At 37.9% G+C, this 15,717-nt stretch overlaps 1 protein-coding gene across 2 annotated transcripts in view; it reads right to left on the reverse strand.

The window, feature by feature from the left end:
- The window catches only part of RAD50 (RAD50 double strand break repair protein), an 84,643-nt gene that overhangs the window by 51,964 nt on the left and 16,962 nt on the right, over positions 1-15,717 (reverse strand). For both annotated transcript variants that reach the window (XM_044664664.1, XM_044664665.1), the window contains exons 7-12: positions 13,145-13,273; positions 12,711-12,876; positions 9,832-10,025; positions 9,156-9,362; positions 2,764-2,946; positions 2,189-2,346 (exon numbers count right to left, since the gene is read on the reverse strand). In XM_044664664.1, coding sequence (XP_044520599.1) covers positions 2,189-2,346; positions 2,764-2,946; positions 9,156-9,362; positions 9,832-10,025; positions 12,711-12,876; positions 13,145-13,273 — 1,037 coding nt within the window. The remainder of the gene's footprint in view (positions 1-2,188; positions 2,347-2,763; positions 2,947-9,155; positions 9,363-9,831; positions 10,026-12,710; positions 12,877-13,144; positions 13,274-15,717) is intronic.

Genomic DNA, 15,717 nt, shown 5'->3' on the forward strand with positions numbered 1-15,717 from the left:
ATCAATAAGCACATGAGAAAGTGTTCTAAATCTCTAATAATTAGAGAAATGAAAATCAAAACAACTCTGAGGTATCACCTCACACCTAGCAGATTGGCTAAAATGAAAGAAGGGGAGAGTAATGAATGTTGGAGGGGATGTGGCAAAATCGGGACATTGATGCATTGCTGGTGGAGTTGTGAAATGATCCGGCCATTCTGGCTGGCAATTTGGAACTATGCCCAAAGGGCTATAAAAGACTGCCTGCCCTTTGATCCAGCCATACCATTGCTGGGTTTGTACCCCAAAGAGATCATAGATAAACAGACTTGTATGAAAATATTTATAGCTGCGCTTTTTGTAGTGGCAAAAAACTGGAAAATGAGGGGATGTCCTTCAATTGGGGAATGGCTGAACAAATTGTGGTATATGCGGGTGATGGAATACTATTGTGCTAAAAGGAATAATAAACTGGAGGAATTCCATGCAAATTGGAGAGACCTCCAGGAAGTGATGCAGAGCGAAAGGAGCAGAGCCAGAAGAACATTGTACACAGAGACTGATATACTATGGTAAAATCAAATGTAATGGACTTCTGTACCAGCAGCACTGCAATGACACAAGAGAGCTCTGAGGGATTTATGGTAAAGATGCTACCCACATTCAGAGGAAGGACTGCAGGAGAGGAAACATATAAGATAAACAATTGCTTGAATGCATGGGCTGAGGTGGACATGAATGGGAAATAGACCCTGAACAAGGACACATGTTACAACCAGTGGAAATGTGCGTTGGCCATGGGTGGGGGGAGAGTGGGGGGTGAAGGGGAAAGTAGGGGCATAAAGTATGTAAACAGGTTAAAAATGAATATTAATAAATGTCTAATAAAAAAAAAAGAAAGATGAGGACCAAGAAAAGACCATCAAATATGGCAATTGGAGGTCACCATTAACTTTGGAAAAAGTAATTTCAGTTGAGTGGCAAAACAAAGTGCAAAAGGTTGAGAAATGAGTAAGAGGAAAGGAAGTGGAAGCAACAAGTGTAAGCAGCCCTTTTCTACAAATGTGACTGAGAATTTATCTCAGATACAGAATGAAAGCTTGAAGGAAAGGTAGAGGCTAATGAAGGTTTAGTGAACAAATGAAGTGAAGTCAAGATGCTGAAATTGCCTGGCCCTGGGCAGTTCAAGACTTTCAAAGTTCAGACACAATATTGATCACCTCAATTTTAAAAGAGACCAAAAAGACTAATGTAGCTTGGCTTCCTTGGGGCAGTAGTTCAGTGTTCCTTGACTCAGAGGAAGAATCCTCCAAGTCTGAAGAAGGCAGTAGAGAGAGAAGTCCTATATCCTTAGAACATAGAGACTTGAAAGAGTATGAGATCCTTAGAGTTCTTGAAGCCCTTGATATCTATTTATGTTTGCTGGAAGCCTCAGGTTAGATATAACAAAAAATATTTCAATAATTCAGCATGATGGCGTTTTCTTAATTTGCCACAAAAAATACTCATTTATGAGGGATTGATCATTCATATATACCACAATACACAGCATTTTCTTTAAAAGATCCCTTATTAGCATCACAGAAACTAATAAATGAACTTATTATAAATCTGATTTCCTTAATCTCTTTAAATAGTTACACAAGATTTCATAAAGCAGAACAAATCATCACTATTTTATAACTCTGCCCTACCCAATTCCACATATTCATATATACAAGTAAAGAGGAATAAGTACTGGACCTATGATTTCATTAGTATAGGAAACTTCCAAGTGAAGAAACTCCTTCTACCAATGCAGGCTGGCAGCCCTTTTACAATATATAGTCATAAGAGACTTGCCTATAACACTGAGAGATTAAGCAACTTCTATAGGGTCACAAAGCCTGTGTCTCAATGAGAATTTGCTATATAGCCCACTTCACTATGCTGCCTGCTTTTCAAATATTGCCACAGACATGAGCTAGCTGACCTTGGGCAAGTCCCTCAACGATGCCACATCTTGTGATAAATACCTGTCTTATAAAATGTCATGAGAATAAAATGAGACAATGTACCTCAATCACTTGAAATCTTAAGATGATATATGATGCAAACTATTAAAATATGCCATTTTATTATAATAACTGATTTTAGGAACAATTTTAAGAAGTTCAGTGTAGGAACAAAAAAGACTCTTACAATAAGTATTAAATGAATAACTACTTACTTAAATTTAGCAAGTCTGTCCCTTGTCTGATTAATTTCTTTGGATTTACTATGAAGCCAGTCTTCAAGTTGCTTTTTGTTAGGAAAATAGCCTAACAATGAAGTTAATTCATCATTGTGTCTAGATTTTATTTTTCTTATTTGTTCATCTTTGTCAGCCTATGAAAAAAAATTTTAAGAGTATTATTTTTTTATTGGAAATGCATCTGACAGTTTTGATATACTAATTATGACACCAAAGGAAATATCATTATCTCAGTTACTAATAGACAGGGATTAGACCTGTGATTTCATTGGCAAAGGGAACTCCCAAATGAAGAAACTCTAGTTAACAATACAGGTTGGCATTTCTGCAGCTAGCAGTCTCTGAGAATTGCCTAGAGCATCCTTGAGGTAGTAGTTTAGTTTTGCTCTGGGTCACAGAGGTTACACAGCCAGTATTTGTCAGAAATGGGGCATAAATCTGGGTCTTGCTAGCTTTGATTCTATCTACTACAATACACTGGCTCAACAATTACTAATGCCAAGCAAAAATTTCAACACAACATTAAAATCATTAGAATTAAGATGCAATACTTTGTCTCTGGTCAGCATTTCCATTTGAGTTCTCGTCATGGTATGGTGGTTTAACTGTTCCATCTCCTGATCTAATTTACGAAGACTTCTGTCCAGGTCTCCTTTCTCCCGTAGTAGTGCTGGTACTTCTTCTTTCAGTGCTCCTATGTTACTGTTTTTCTCTGCCTTGCCAAGTTCAAGTTCCTAAGGGAAAAAAGCAACACAGGTTTACCTTCTGAGTAGCAGCAATTAACAAAAAATTGCAAAGTCCATTAGAAGGCCACTGGGCACCAAAAAAGGTGGAAATATCTTGATAAAACCAAAAACACATTCCATGCCAATTAAGGAGACTCTCTAGCAAATCAAGGGATGTATGCAGTTGGATGAACCACAATATAAAGAATGTGCTATGTATGTTTTGTCTAAAATTTCATGAAGAAGATTCCTACCAGAAGACAACTAAGAAAAATAAGCCAAAAGATGCACAAAGAGTGGGGAAAACTATTCTTGACATCATCTTCTACCCTATCCTCATGATCTGACAAACAGGGAAGGGGTCAGTCCCATCAATTATCACCTTAAACTTTCATCCTCTCTCTCTACCTACTGGGTTTTTCATTAATCCCTTCAAATATGCCAAAATTCTTAAAAAATCTTCACTAGATCTGACTATTGCCTCAAGTTATCATCCTATAATCTTCCTCCCTTTTCTCAGCCTTGAAAAAAGTGGTGTAAATACTTGCTTCTCTCATTTCATTTTCCTCTTACTCACTCCTCAGTCCTCTGCAATATAGCTTTTGGGACCTCATCACTGAATTAAAACTATTCTCTCCAAAGTTTAATTGCCAAATCTGGGAGAACCAAGTAAAAATACATTCATTAAACTCTAACAATGTAAGAAAAATTATGACTAAAAAGATGACCTGGTTTTTCATTGCTAAACTGTATCCTGGCTATGACAAATTTCTTACTTCAAAGACCTAAGGTGTTTCATTGGTTTGGGCTGTTACGATTAAAAATGATAAAGACTGAGATAATAAGAGAAATTAGTAGTTTAATTAAAGCATGGCCATGTTGGTAAAATATATATGACCTCGCCTATCTTTTATATTTACCGCCGGAGCCCATCCTCTCCACACGTCAGTCAGCCCTTCAGGCAGATCAAGAGGCCTTCCTTAGGCCCCTCCTCTGAATTTAAACTGCCCCTTGCGTGGGGACCTTTGACGTCCCTGCGCCTAAGACCCATTGGAATCATGGGTAATGTAGTCTCAAAGTCTCTCACATGTCCATAGGAGTCTGCTAGACACTTCCCTGAATTTAAAACAAACATTTCCCCCCTGAGGTCCGGCAAAAAAAAGGTTGGCCCTTTTTCTTCGCTGGACCTGTAAACATAGACAACTTCTAAATTCCAGGAATTTGTGGAATAAAAGAAATAGATGAACAAATGGATAAAACTAGCCGCATTGACAAAAAAAAAAAACAATTTGGGGGCATAACATGTACAATTAAAACAATACATTCAACTCAATTTCAACTCCCCATAATTCAATTAACTGCACCCCAACGTTCAATTTTGGTCTTCATGGTACAGTGAAGGCTTTTCAGGCATCTTCATGGTGTCTTCACCAAACAGGTTCATCGTCTGGATTCTGGGGTGATGGCAAAATCCTTATCCTGAAATTATTCTCAAAAGAATTTAAACTAATCATTATAGATTATAAAACATACATTTCCCCCTGAAATTACTCCTAAAAGAGTTAAATATAGATATATTTTTACATTATTGAATTTTTAAAAAAACTTAATACACATCCCATCCCCCTGAGGAAAATTCTAAACACACCTTTTTGTCTTGAAAAGGGTACCTCAGGTCTGCTAAGGATGAGTGGCTGAGTCATGGAGGTTGTATGAAATCAATTGGCAAAATACAAAGTATAAAATTCAAGAAAAAAGAAGAAAAAATTAACTATGAATGAAATGTAAAATGTGCAAAAAATGTAAGGAAAATAAACCTTGAATCAAGGCCCAATTTAAGTGATTTAAGCAGTTTGCAATTACCCATTTAGCGCCAGGACTTAAGGGAAATGTCTCTCCCTGATCTGATTTACCATCAACTTTTCAGGGAAGTGAGCCAAATAAATGACCAATCTTAGGTGCTGGCCTAGGAATTTAAGTTGAGGGGACCCAAGTCCTCTAAAGTTTTAGAAAAGAACGGGACTCCAGGACTCAAACCCCAATTTCAAGCCCTAAAGTATTGGCATATAACTCCTGCAATTCATGCAGATTTTTAGTCAAGTGACCATGTGCTTTTTTAGCACTATTATCAGCTCTCATGTTCCCTTCTCCTGGAATCAGACAGAAAGGCTTAGATCATAGTCCCATATTCTCAGTCTCAGGCTCAGGTATTTGCATTAAGCTTATATCGCTGTAGAATCAGAAAAAGGATAAATAATGATTATATATGTACTTCCAGTATAAGATGAGAAAAAGGAAAAATCAATTGCTCTAATTTAAAAAAATGTTTTAAAATCAAAAATATATATATAGCTTAGAACTAGAAGGGTCTTGTTACCCAAAAATGAGATTTTCTGTGGGAGAAAATGGATCTTACAAATAGCAGATTCACAATGCACATTCAAATAGAGTACCATAATTTCTAATAGCACATTTCAAAACAATAAACAATGATGTTTTAAAAAATCATATACTTGTTACAACTTTTAAATCCTGGCTAAGAGTTTCTCAACAAACCCTGTTATTGCTTCCATAGCAAAATCTGATATTTAAAAAAAGAAACCTTCTGGTCTAAATCATCCTCAGATAAGAATATACAGGAGCGGGGGGCAGCTGGGTAGCTCAGTGGAGTGAGAGTCAGGCCTAGAGACAGGAGGTCCTAGGTTCAAATCCGGCCTCAGCCACTTCCCAGCTGTGTGACCCTGGGCAAGTCACTTGACCCCCATTGCCCACCCTTACCAATCTTCCACCTATGAGACAATACACCGAAATTAAGGGTTTAAAAAAAAAAAGAATATACAGGAGCTCCATTTAAGGCAATAATTTTTTTATAATAAAATATATAAAAGCAAGGCATGGAAACTTCCAAGGTTCTATACAATTACCAAGACAGAATAAAATTTAAAAGACATGTGCTCCTATAAATCCAGTATACATAAGGCAATTTACAACTTTAAAAAATGTGTAGGAAATATAATGTGAGTATCAGATTAAAAAGCTGGTCAAAACCACTTACCAGTTCTAATAGATTTTTTTCATTATTTGGGAGTTACAATAAAATCACAAATAGAATTAATCTAGCAGCCACAAACTTCATTAACTTAAAATGATTCAGTGCAACAGGAAAATCAATGAAATAAGCAAGATTAACTCACAAAACTAATTAGCAAAATGCAGTAAGATACAGTCTTTTTAAAAGTCATTCAGTTCTGAAAGGTTTTTTTTTTAAGGTTTTTTATAATCAGTCTCTGCTCTTAGATCAGAGTTCTGAGCAGGTATGGGGTGAATTTCTTCCCCTGAGTTTTAGTTTTTAATAATCGCAAAAGTTTGAATAGGCCATGCACCCAATGAAGAGTAATCACTAGTTCAAGTTTCATACACTAGGTCCACATGGGGTCGGGTCTTGGGCTTGGGGCTAGAGAAAAGCTTAAGTCAGTTTTGTAGAAAATCCCACGTGTAGAAATTGTGGGGGGTGGGGGGGTGCCTAAATTAGGCCTTTGGAGAAACACGTGGAGGGCTAGAATGCAGGCCATTATTAAGAGAGTTGGGGGGGGGGGATGGATGGGGGACAATAATACTTCTCAAATCTCAAGCGGCAGCAGCTCCAGCAGTCTCCAAGTCAGGGCAGGGCTGTAGTGGAAGTGGCAGCACCATTGGGGCTCAGAACAGGACGAGCAGCACCAGCGAGGCAGGATCAGAGAAGTGGTCTGTACTGGCAGGCTCAAGATTCAGGATTAGGCAGAGAACAGAAGCGGAGGAAGGGAGGCCAGGCCAGGGCGATCAGCGTCAGAGGCAAACAGGAAACCCGGCAGTCCATCTGTGTCCACAAGGGCCACCAGGCACGGGGCATTGAACAAAATAATTCGCAGCCCAGCGGCAATTAAAACCATGGTCCCTTTTCCCTAAAAGGCAGCCTTAGAGGCTGAGGAAAATGGGGAGAGTAGGGAGAAAGGGGAATATACTTCCTAAGTCTTTAGCAGAAAAGGCTGAAGCTGAAACGGTAGAACTCGTCAAGTCAGGGTGGGGGTCGCTCCTCGGAAATCTCAGGATTCAGTAAGGCAGGAACAGAGAAGAGGTCTGCTCCAGTGAGTCAGGAAAAGCGGCGGAGATCAGAGTAGGCAGGAACGTGAGGCAGTGGTCTGTACCAGTGTTTTGGTTTTAAAGCCGGAAGCCAGAATCGGCTGGCCTGACCTCCCAAGGTGGTTTGGGCTGGACTGGCTGGCTGAGTCCCACGGGAGGCAAAAACATGCTGTTGCTTATAGCAAAAGCATGGTGAGGAAAGCCACTTTCCTTTTTTAAAAAATTGCCCAAAAGAGCAGAGCAAAAAACAGGCATGGCTCTCTTTAGGCTATTTGGAAAATTGAGAATTCGAATTCCAAACTTCTTATGGTTGCCATTATTTTTAAGATTAAAAATGATAAAATCCAGAGAATGAACTGTTTGTAGAGAGATGCCTGAAGAATCTACATTTAATCAAGAGATCCAGAATGAACTTTGGGTTACAATTGATTGAAATGATGGGGTTTGTTGTATCGAGCGATCCAGACTGAACTTTTGGGTACAACTGATTGGACTGATGGGTGTTGAACAGCTACTTTAATTGTACATGTTATGCCAATAGGGGACTGCCCCCAATTGGTTTCTAGTCAAAAACATTGGTTTTGCTTTCTCTCTTTTCCATTTCCCTCTTATCTCTAACTATTGTAGTTAGAAGACCTTTGTGGGTATAAGATGATTATGTAAAATGATCACTTGGGGTGACTAGGGACCCAATGATCATCAGGAAGGATTGTGTAAATGGAATTAACTCTAGCAGATTCATAGTCAAAATTCTACTCATCCTAGGCACAGAAATGATGTAATCCTTACCTCCCTTAATGGGGAGGGGAGACGAGTTACCCACACGTGACAATAAGTAACAAATCAAGAACAAGGGACAGTCCTTTGGGCAGTCCAAAATCAGTGTAGAGACTGCCATTTGTCCACTTGAATTAGAGGTGGACCCATGGGAAGTGACGAAAGACACTATCTCTTTAAGTATGTTGGTTACTTCCTGTGGAGGCAGTTCCCGTTTTGAACTTGGTGCTGAAGGAACTCAGGAGACCTCAGGCAGCTTCCACTTTGTATTGTCATGTGGGTAAGTTAGGCTGACTTCCTTGGCCTACCTAGGCCGCTTCCAAACTCGCCTTAAGTAGGCACTAGCCTATCTGGTTGCTAGGCCTTGTGGCTTGTAGCCTCATTTATTTAGCCTTTTAACCTTCTCTCTCTGTCCAGGCCTCTGCAGGCCTGGACTAGCCTCTCCCTCTCTCTATTTCCCTACCTTTTACTTTCCTAATTGTAAATAAACTACCTTAATCCGATGCTGACTTGGGTCTGATTTAATTACGGAATCAACCTGAATTGTTGATTCCTGACAGCCACACTTTAAACATATATCTATTAAATACCTAAATTCTCCCTCTTACAGGGCATTCCCTCCACCAACAGATAACAACTATGACTTGGGTAAATGGTCTTCAATAGTGATTATGTCTAAAAAATTCCTTGTTTTACAGTTGGCCTGGTGATGAGGGTCTCTGAACTTAGACAGGTTTGTCCTTAGGTGGCAGACATGTGGTCAGCATGTCACTAGGCTTAATCTGAAGCTTTTCCTATTTGGCAGGTCCTGGCAGAACCTGGACTCTGTTGCCAAAGGTTTGGAAAACTTAGGCCTACCTTTGTGCCACAGTCAATGAGAGGGAAGGCTTTAATGGAAAATATCAAGAGTAATAAATTCTGACTTCTTTATCAATTTCTTTATTCTATTTCTTAAAAAATAGTACAATTAAAAAGCATTAAAAAAAAACCACAAGAAATGTGGAGAAAAGGAATTATGGCCTCCCAACAGACTGCCTGCATGTGTATTTTTGGGTTTTTTTGTTAAAAGTTGAAAAACACTCAGAACATCTAAAAGCCTATTACCATAGGCTGAAATAACTGTTCTCTCAGAAGCACTGCAGTCACTTCACCACAAACGTATGCAAATTAATACTTTTTGACACTATCAGTTTGTATAGACTCTACATTGTTTACCACATTACCATATTTTTATAGCAACAAATATGATAAAATATGAGCATAAAGGATGTTTAAAAAGGTCATTAGGCCTCTTCCTTAATTACATTGGACAAACATCTTACGTTTTTTCTGAGTTCCTGGTCCAATTCGAGAATTCTGTCTGAAGAGCCTTCTAACTCTTGCAGTTCATATTTTACATTTTTCAGCTCAGTCTGCTTCTTATTTTGTATTTCTAATTTCAGTTCAATTATTCTTTCCAGGCCAGTTTTCTTATCTCTTATTTCATCTATCTGCTTTTGCTTCATACTTTCTTTTCCTGCAAAATCATTCTAAATAGAAATAGAAAAAAAAGCATTAACAATTTTGCCATCACACACACACACACACACACACGCGCGCGCGCGCGTAAAATTTATGACTGTTAAAAGATAAAGGTTTCAACCTCTTTTTTAACCTTTACCCCAAAAAAAGGCTCCTTTAATGTTTATCTCAATAAAAGTTTTAAAATATCTCAGAGCCAAGATAATTTCTTCTTTTTTCTACAGTTATTTTATTTATTTATTTTAGATTTAAATATTTTTTTTTTAGAAAAATTTTCCATGGTTACATGATTCATGTTTTTACTTTCCTCTTCACCCCCCTCCCATAGCCAACACACATTTCTACTGGTTTTAACATGTGTCACAAGATAATTTCTTAAAAGAACTCACATTAAATTCCAACTAAAGATTAATACTTTAATTAGACAATGAAAATAGATGAAAAATATCAGATTGACACATATTACAAAATATTTACCATCATTCGCCTGTTAGTTTCTGTTTCTCTTTCTTCTATCTCCATCACAAGCTTCTGAAAATTTTTAATTTGTCTTTCATTAAATGGTGCTCGCTCATATCCATCTAATTCTAAATGTGTTGCCAAAGACTGGATTAATGAATCTCTAGCTCGGATGTTCTGTTGATGGTGATTTGCTTGTAGTTGTAGACGACCTGAACATAAAAAATTTTATAAGAACTATTAACAATTCTTGTTGTTGTTGTTGGTTTGTTTTAGTCATGTCCAACTCTGAAACCCCATTGCAGTGGTCTGCCATTTCCTTCTCCAGCTCATTTTACAGAAGAGGATCTAAGGCAAAGTTAAGTGACTTGTTCAGGGTCACACAACTAATAAGTGTCTGAGGTCAAATTTGAACTCAGGAAGTCCTTCTGACTCCAGGCCCAGCACTCTATCTGTTGTACCACCTAGCTGCCCCATTAACAATTTTATTCATATAAAATTATGATCTAACATTTTAATTTTTAATATTCTATTCAAAAAAATATGGTATGGTGTGGAAAAATGTTCATGGACAATGTTTTTCAGGAGTGTATGTTCCAATAATGATATTTCTCAGACTTTTAGAATATAAAAAGCATTTTTATAAGTATTATCTAGAGGTACTATATTACACAGGACCTAGAGTCAAGTAGACCTGGTATCAATCAAATTCCATGTCTAACACTTATTAGCTAGACAACAATGGGCAAATCACTTAACATCTATGTGTTTCCAGCAAGTTCCTATAATTTATATTTTACAGTCACTGACAGATTAGGATTTGGTTTAGTAAAGGGAGTTTCCATCATTTAAATCACAACTCTGAAAAGTATCAATTATCCTTTCACCTACATGTTTTATTAGCACTATCCTTTTTTTTAAAACCTTTACTTTCTGTCTTAGTATCAACCCTAAAGGCAGAAGGACAAGGGCTGGGAAAACAGGATTAAATGACTTGCCCAAGGTCATGTTGCTAGGAAGGATCAGAGGCCATATTTGAACCCAAGACCACCTGACTCCATATTAGCGTTATTTTTCTTAAGAAGAATAAGAAATGCATGGCACTTAAATCATTGGTCTATATTTTTCTTAATTATCATCCACTGAGCAACAACTTGGAAACAAAATCTTATAGCATAATATTATATAAACATTGCTTACCTATTTATTTGCTGGCAAAAATAAAAAGTTGATCTTAATGTAAGTTGTGTTGCTATTGTTTTTTAAATATATAGACTCTTGATCTCAAACTGTCAAACAAGGTGTTTTATAACCCCATAAGATATTTTTTTAAGCTTCCTAGGATGTATGTTAACAGTATATTTATTCACTGTGATTTCATGAGTTTATCAGATTGGGATAGGAACCCCCTTCTACCAACACAGTCTGCAATCCTGTACATACTAAAATGTCTATAAGTCTTAAAGAAGATATTCTTAGTGTGGAGATTGTGAATGTAGATTTTAATTTTTTCCTTTTTTAGTGTTTTATCTTTATTTTATTTTAATAACAAATTTCCTCATACGTTTTCCAAAGTTATATGATTCATGCTGTCTCCTTTCTTCCCTTCCCCCTCCTGAAGTTGACAAGCAATTCAATTTGGGTTGTGCATGTATTATCATGCAAAACACATTTCCATATTATTCATCTTTGTAAGTGATTAATCTTATAAAACCATAACCCCAAATCATATACCCAAATAAATGAGTGATAAATCATGTTTTCATCTGCATTTATATTCCCAACAATTCTTTCTCTGGAGGTGGAGAGCATTCTTTTTCATAAGTCCCTCAGAATTGTCCTGAATCATTATATTGCTATTAGCAGCAAAGCCTATCACATTTGATCATTCTACAATATTGCAGTTACTGTGAATAATGTTCTCCTAGCTCTGCTTATTTCACTCTGCATCAGTTCATGTAGGTCCTTCTAGTTCTTTCTGAAATCATCCTGTTCATCATTCTTTAGAGTACAATAGTATTCCATCAACAACATATACCACATTTTGTCCAGTCATTCCCCAACTGAAGGACATGAAGAGATACTTTAGTTTCCAATTCTTTGCCACCACAAAAGGCACAACTATAAATATTTTTGTACAAACAGATCCTTTTCCCATTTTTTTTTTATGTCTTTGGAATACAGACTTAGAAGTAGTATTACTGGATCAAAAGGTATGCATTCTTTTATAGCCCTTTGGGTATAATTCCAAATTGCCCTCCAGAATGGTTGAATCAATTCACAACTCCACCAGCAATGCATTAGTGTCCCAATTTTGCCACTGAATGTAGATTTTAAAAAAATTTCATAACTATATTTCATATAATCTGTTTCCTTTATAATCTTAAACATTTTACTTAATGCACTTAAAAATATATTTTGAGACATCCATAGGCTTCACCAGACTGCCAAAGGGGTCCAGGAAATCCACAAAAGGTTGCCTGGTTTAGAGAGTTGTCAGATTAAAAGAGGCACCTATGGTCACAGGACTAGGGAGATATTAGAAGTGTTAGTTGAAACCAAATCTTCTGGCACCGGGTACAACACACTATCTCAGTGATGGCAAACCTTTTAGAGACTGAGTGCTCAAATTGCAACCTTCATACCACAAATGAGCCACCCCCTTACCCCAAAAGGGGGGGGAGTGTTCCCATTGGGCTGCTGGGCAGGGGGGGTGATGTAAGAAATGTTCTCAGGTGCGCATGGAGAGGGGGAAGGAAGGAGTCTCCTCCAGCATACATGCCATAGGTTCACCAATATGGCTCTATCTCTTCCCTCACTGTATCTCTCCAGTAATAATACCCATACACACTGACTGACTCCAACAATGAATAAAAAGCTCAAATTGTCCATCCTACCCTGTTCCACAAGCAGTCCTGATTTTTCATGATTCAGCAGCTTAGACTCTTTATTTGTTCTGTCCAGCTCTCGCTGACAATCAATTAGTTTCCTTTCCTTTTCTCTTACTGTTCTCTGATGATTATGGTACATATCATTTAGCTGTTCATCAGTCCCTTGAAATACCTGGGCAAAACCAAAATAAAAAGCTTTAAAATAAAAATGTAAGGAGATATTGGCTTTATTTTAACTGGCAGTAATTTGCATATGTAGGCCATTGTTTTAGAAGGGGAAAAAAACCCAAAGCTTCAAAAGCCACTATTATCCATACAAAAACAAATTAACATAAAAATAACTATCTCTTACAAAAAGAATAGGGGAATGTCATGGTTTAGCACAATAAAATCTTTTATACAACTTATATTTTAAAGTAGAATAAAACTTTGATACAAACCTTTTCCATTTTCTGCTCTAGTTCACTGTTGTCCTTTTCCATTTGCTTCTTTCTACTCTCCAGAGCTTTAATGTCATTGTCAAGTCTCACTATTTTGGAAAGATTCTGTTCAATTTCTTTTAGATGAGTCTAAAAATGAAATAAGACTCTTTATTAATGAAACTCACTATAATTTAATTTGTTGATTTAGCATATTTTAAATACTCAGAACTTAATTTAATGCATTTAAGAATAGCAAAGAAGCTTCAACAGTAAGAAAATTTTAATTTATGCAGAGCAAGAATTTTTAAGGAAATCAGTCTTTTCATATATCCCACAAAACAAGAGGAAATCTCCAGTCCAGCACCATGAAATATACAAAATATATGGAAATCAACTTAACACAGAAGACATAAAAGAGATCTATATAAAGACAATTTTGAAATTATTTTTGACAGAAATTGAAGTAGAATAAATGAAAGGACACAAAGAGATGTGGAGAAAGCACTAGGCTAGGAGACAGGAAGAACTAATTTCAAATTCAGATTCAGATAATAGCTGTGTAATCCTGGACAAGTCACTTAACTGCTGTTTGCTTCAGTTTCCTCATCTGTGAAATAGAAACAATAATAGCACCTACCTCAGTGGGTTTTTGTGAGGATCAAATGAGATATTTGTAAAATGCTTAGCACAGTCCCTGGCACATGTAAAAATAAATGGTAAATGAACTGATTTTTGATACTCTGCTTGCTGTGTTTGAAAAATATCTTCAGTTTATATCAGTGAAGTGAAGCTCATAAGTGAACTTTCCTTCAGGATCTTCCCTTCAGGCACAAGGACGCTAAAGAGAGTCTTGTTATAGAAAAATAAACTATTTATTGAAAATATATGGATAAAAAGGATTTCGACTTCCGGTTAAGATGGCGGCAGAGTAAGGAGCAGCTGCTCGATCTCTCCTAACCGATGCATACAAGACTCCTCAAGGGAACATAAAAACGAATCCAGACGAACGAAGGAACCCCACAAGGGCACAGCATTGAAGGTACTGAGAATCAGGGCATTTCCACGCTATAAAGGGGTGAAACAGCTCTCACTAAAATGTGAGAGGAAGAAGCCCCTCCACCCCCCCACACACACACACCACGCACAGCGCCAAGGCCAATACACAAGAGTGAAAACAGGAGTGGGGCAACCAGTAAATCACTAGCAGCCCCAGGGCTTGTACCTGTGAGCTGCCAGAAGTGGGACCCCAAGTGGCTGGGGAGATGCACGGACTTTCCCCAGCGTCTATGGGGGTGAAGGCTCTGCCCCAGGCGGAATCCATGGGGGTGAAGGCTTTGCCCCAGGCAGAATCCAGGTGGAATAAAGATCCCTAAAGCAGGGACTTTCCCCGGAGCATATGCACCGGTGAAGGCAGTGCCCCGGGCGGAATAAAGATTTCCAGTACAGGCTAGGTCATCCAGTGAGGACCTGGGGCAGGTGAACTGGAAAGACCTCCAGGAATTGATGCAGAGTGAAAGGAGCAGAGCCAGAAGAACACTGTACACAGAGACTGATATACTGTGGTAAAATCGAAAGCAATGGACTTCAGTACCAGCAGCAATGCAATGACCCAGGACAGCTCTGAGGGATTTATGGTAAAGAACGCTACCCACATTCAGAGGAAGGACTGCAGGAGAGGAAACATAGAAGAAAAACAACTACTTGAACACATGGGTTGAGGCGGACATGATTGGGGATATAGACTCGAAACGACCACACCAATGCAACTAACAACAATATGGAAATAGGCCCTAAACAAGGACACATGTTACAACCAGTGGAAATGTGCATAGGGCATGGTTGGGGAGAATAGGGGGGGGGGGGGGGGGGGTGAAGGGGAAAGTAGGGGTATGAAGCATGTAAACAGGTTAAAAATGAATATCAATAAATGTTTAATAAAAAAAAAAAGGATTTCTATATCTAAGGAATTCTAACTCCACCCAAATAAAACTCCCTGGTTCTGCAAGGAACCACTTCTCCTGTGTCCACAGGCTACACTGATCTTTCCTGATCTGACTAACCCAAATTTTTATTATTTTAAATAAACTAACACTATTATCCTTATAATTATTAACTTTGCCTCCAAGTTATAAAAATAACAAAGGCTAGCTGGCTGAGTCTCAGCAAGAACCAAATTGGGACTCTAATCCTTAACAGACTTAGAGTACAAACCAAAGACCAGAGTTTTTTTTTGGTCTTCTCAGAGTTAAACAATCTATAAAACAGTAATAGGGGGCAGCTGGGTAGCTCAGTGGAGTGAGAGTCAGGCCTAGAGACAGGAGGTCCTAGGTTCAAACCCGGCCTCAGCCACTTCCCAGCTGTGTGACCCTGGGCAAGTCACTTGACCCCCATTGCCCACCCTTACCAATCTTCCACCTACGAGCCAATACACCGAAGTACAAGGGTTTAAAAAAAAAAAAAAGAAATTATAAAACAGTAATAGACAGTCAATAGTGTTTCCCAAGTTGGAAAAAGAAAACACTAAGCTCCTTCAGGTCTTTCCCTCCTTTCCTTCTATCTCAGATAGTGAGAGAGAAAGAAAAAGTTACCTC

Source organism: Gracilinanus agilis, chromosome 2, assembly GCF_016433145.1.
Source record: "Gracilinanus agilis isolate LMUSP501 chromosome 2, AgileGrace, whole genome shotgun sequence".
NCBI classification, from domain to species: domain Eukaryota; kingdom Metazoa; phylum Chordata; class Mammalia; order Didelphimorphia; family Didelphidae; genus Gracilinanus; species Gracilinanus agilis.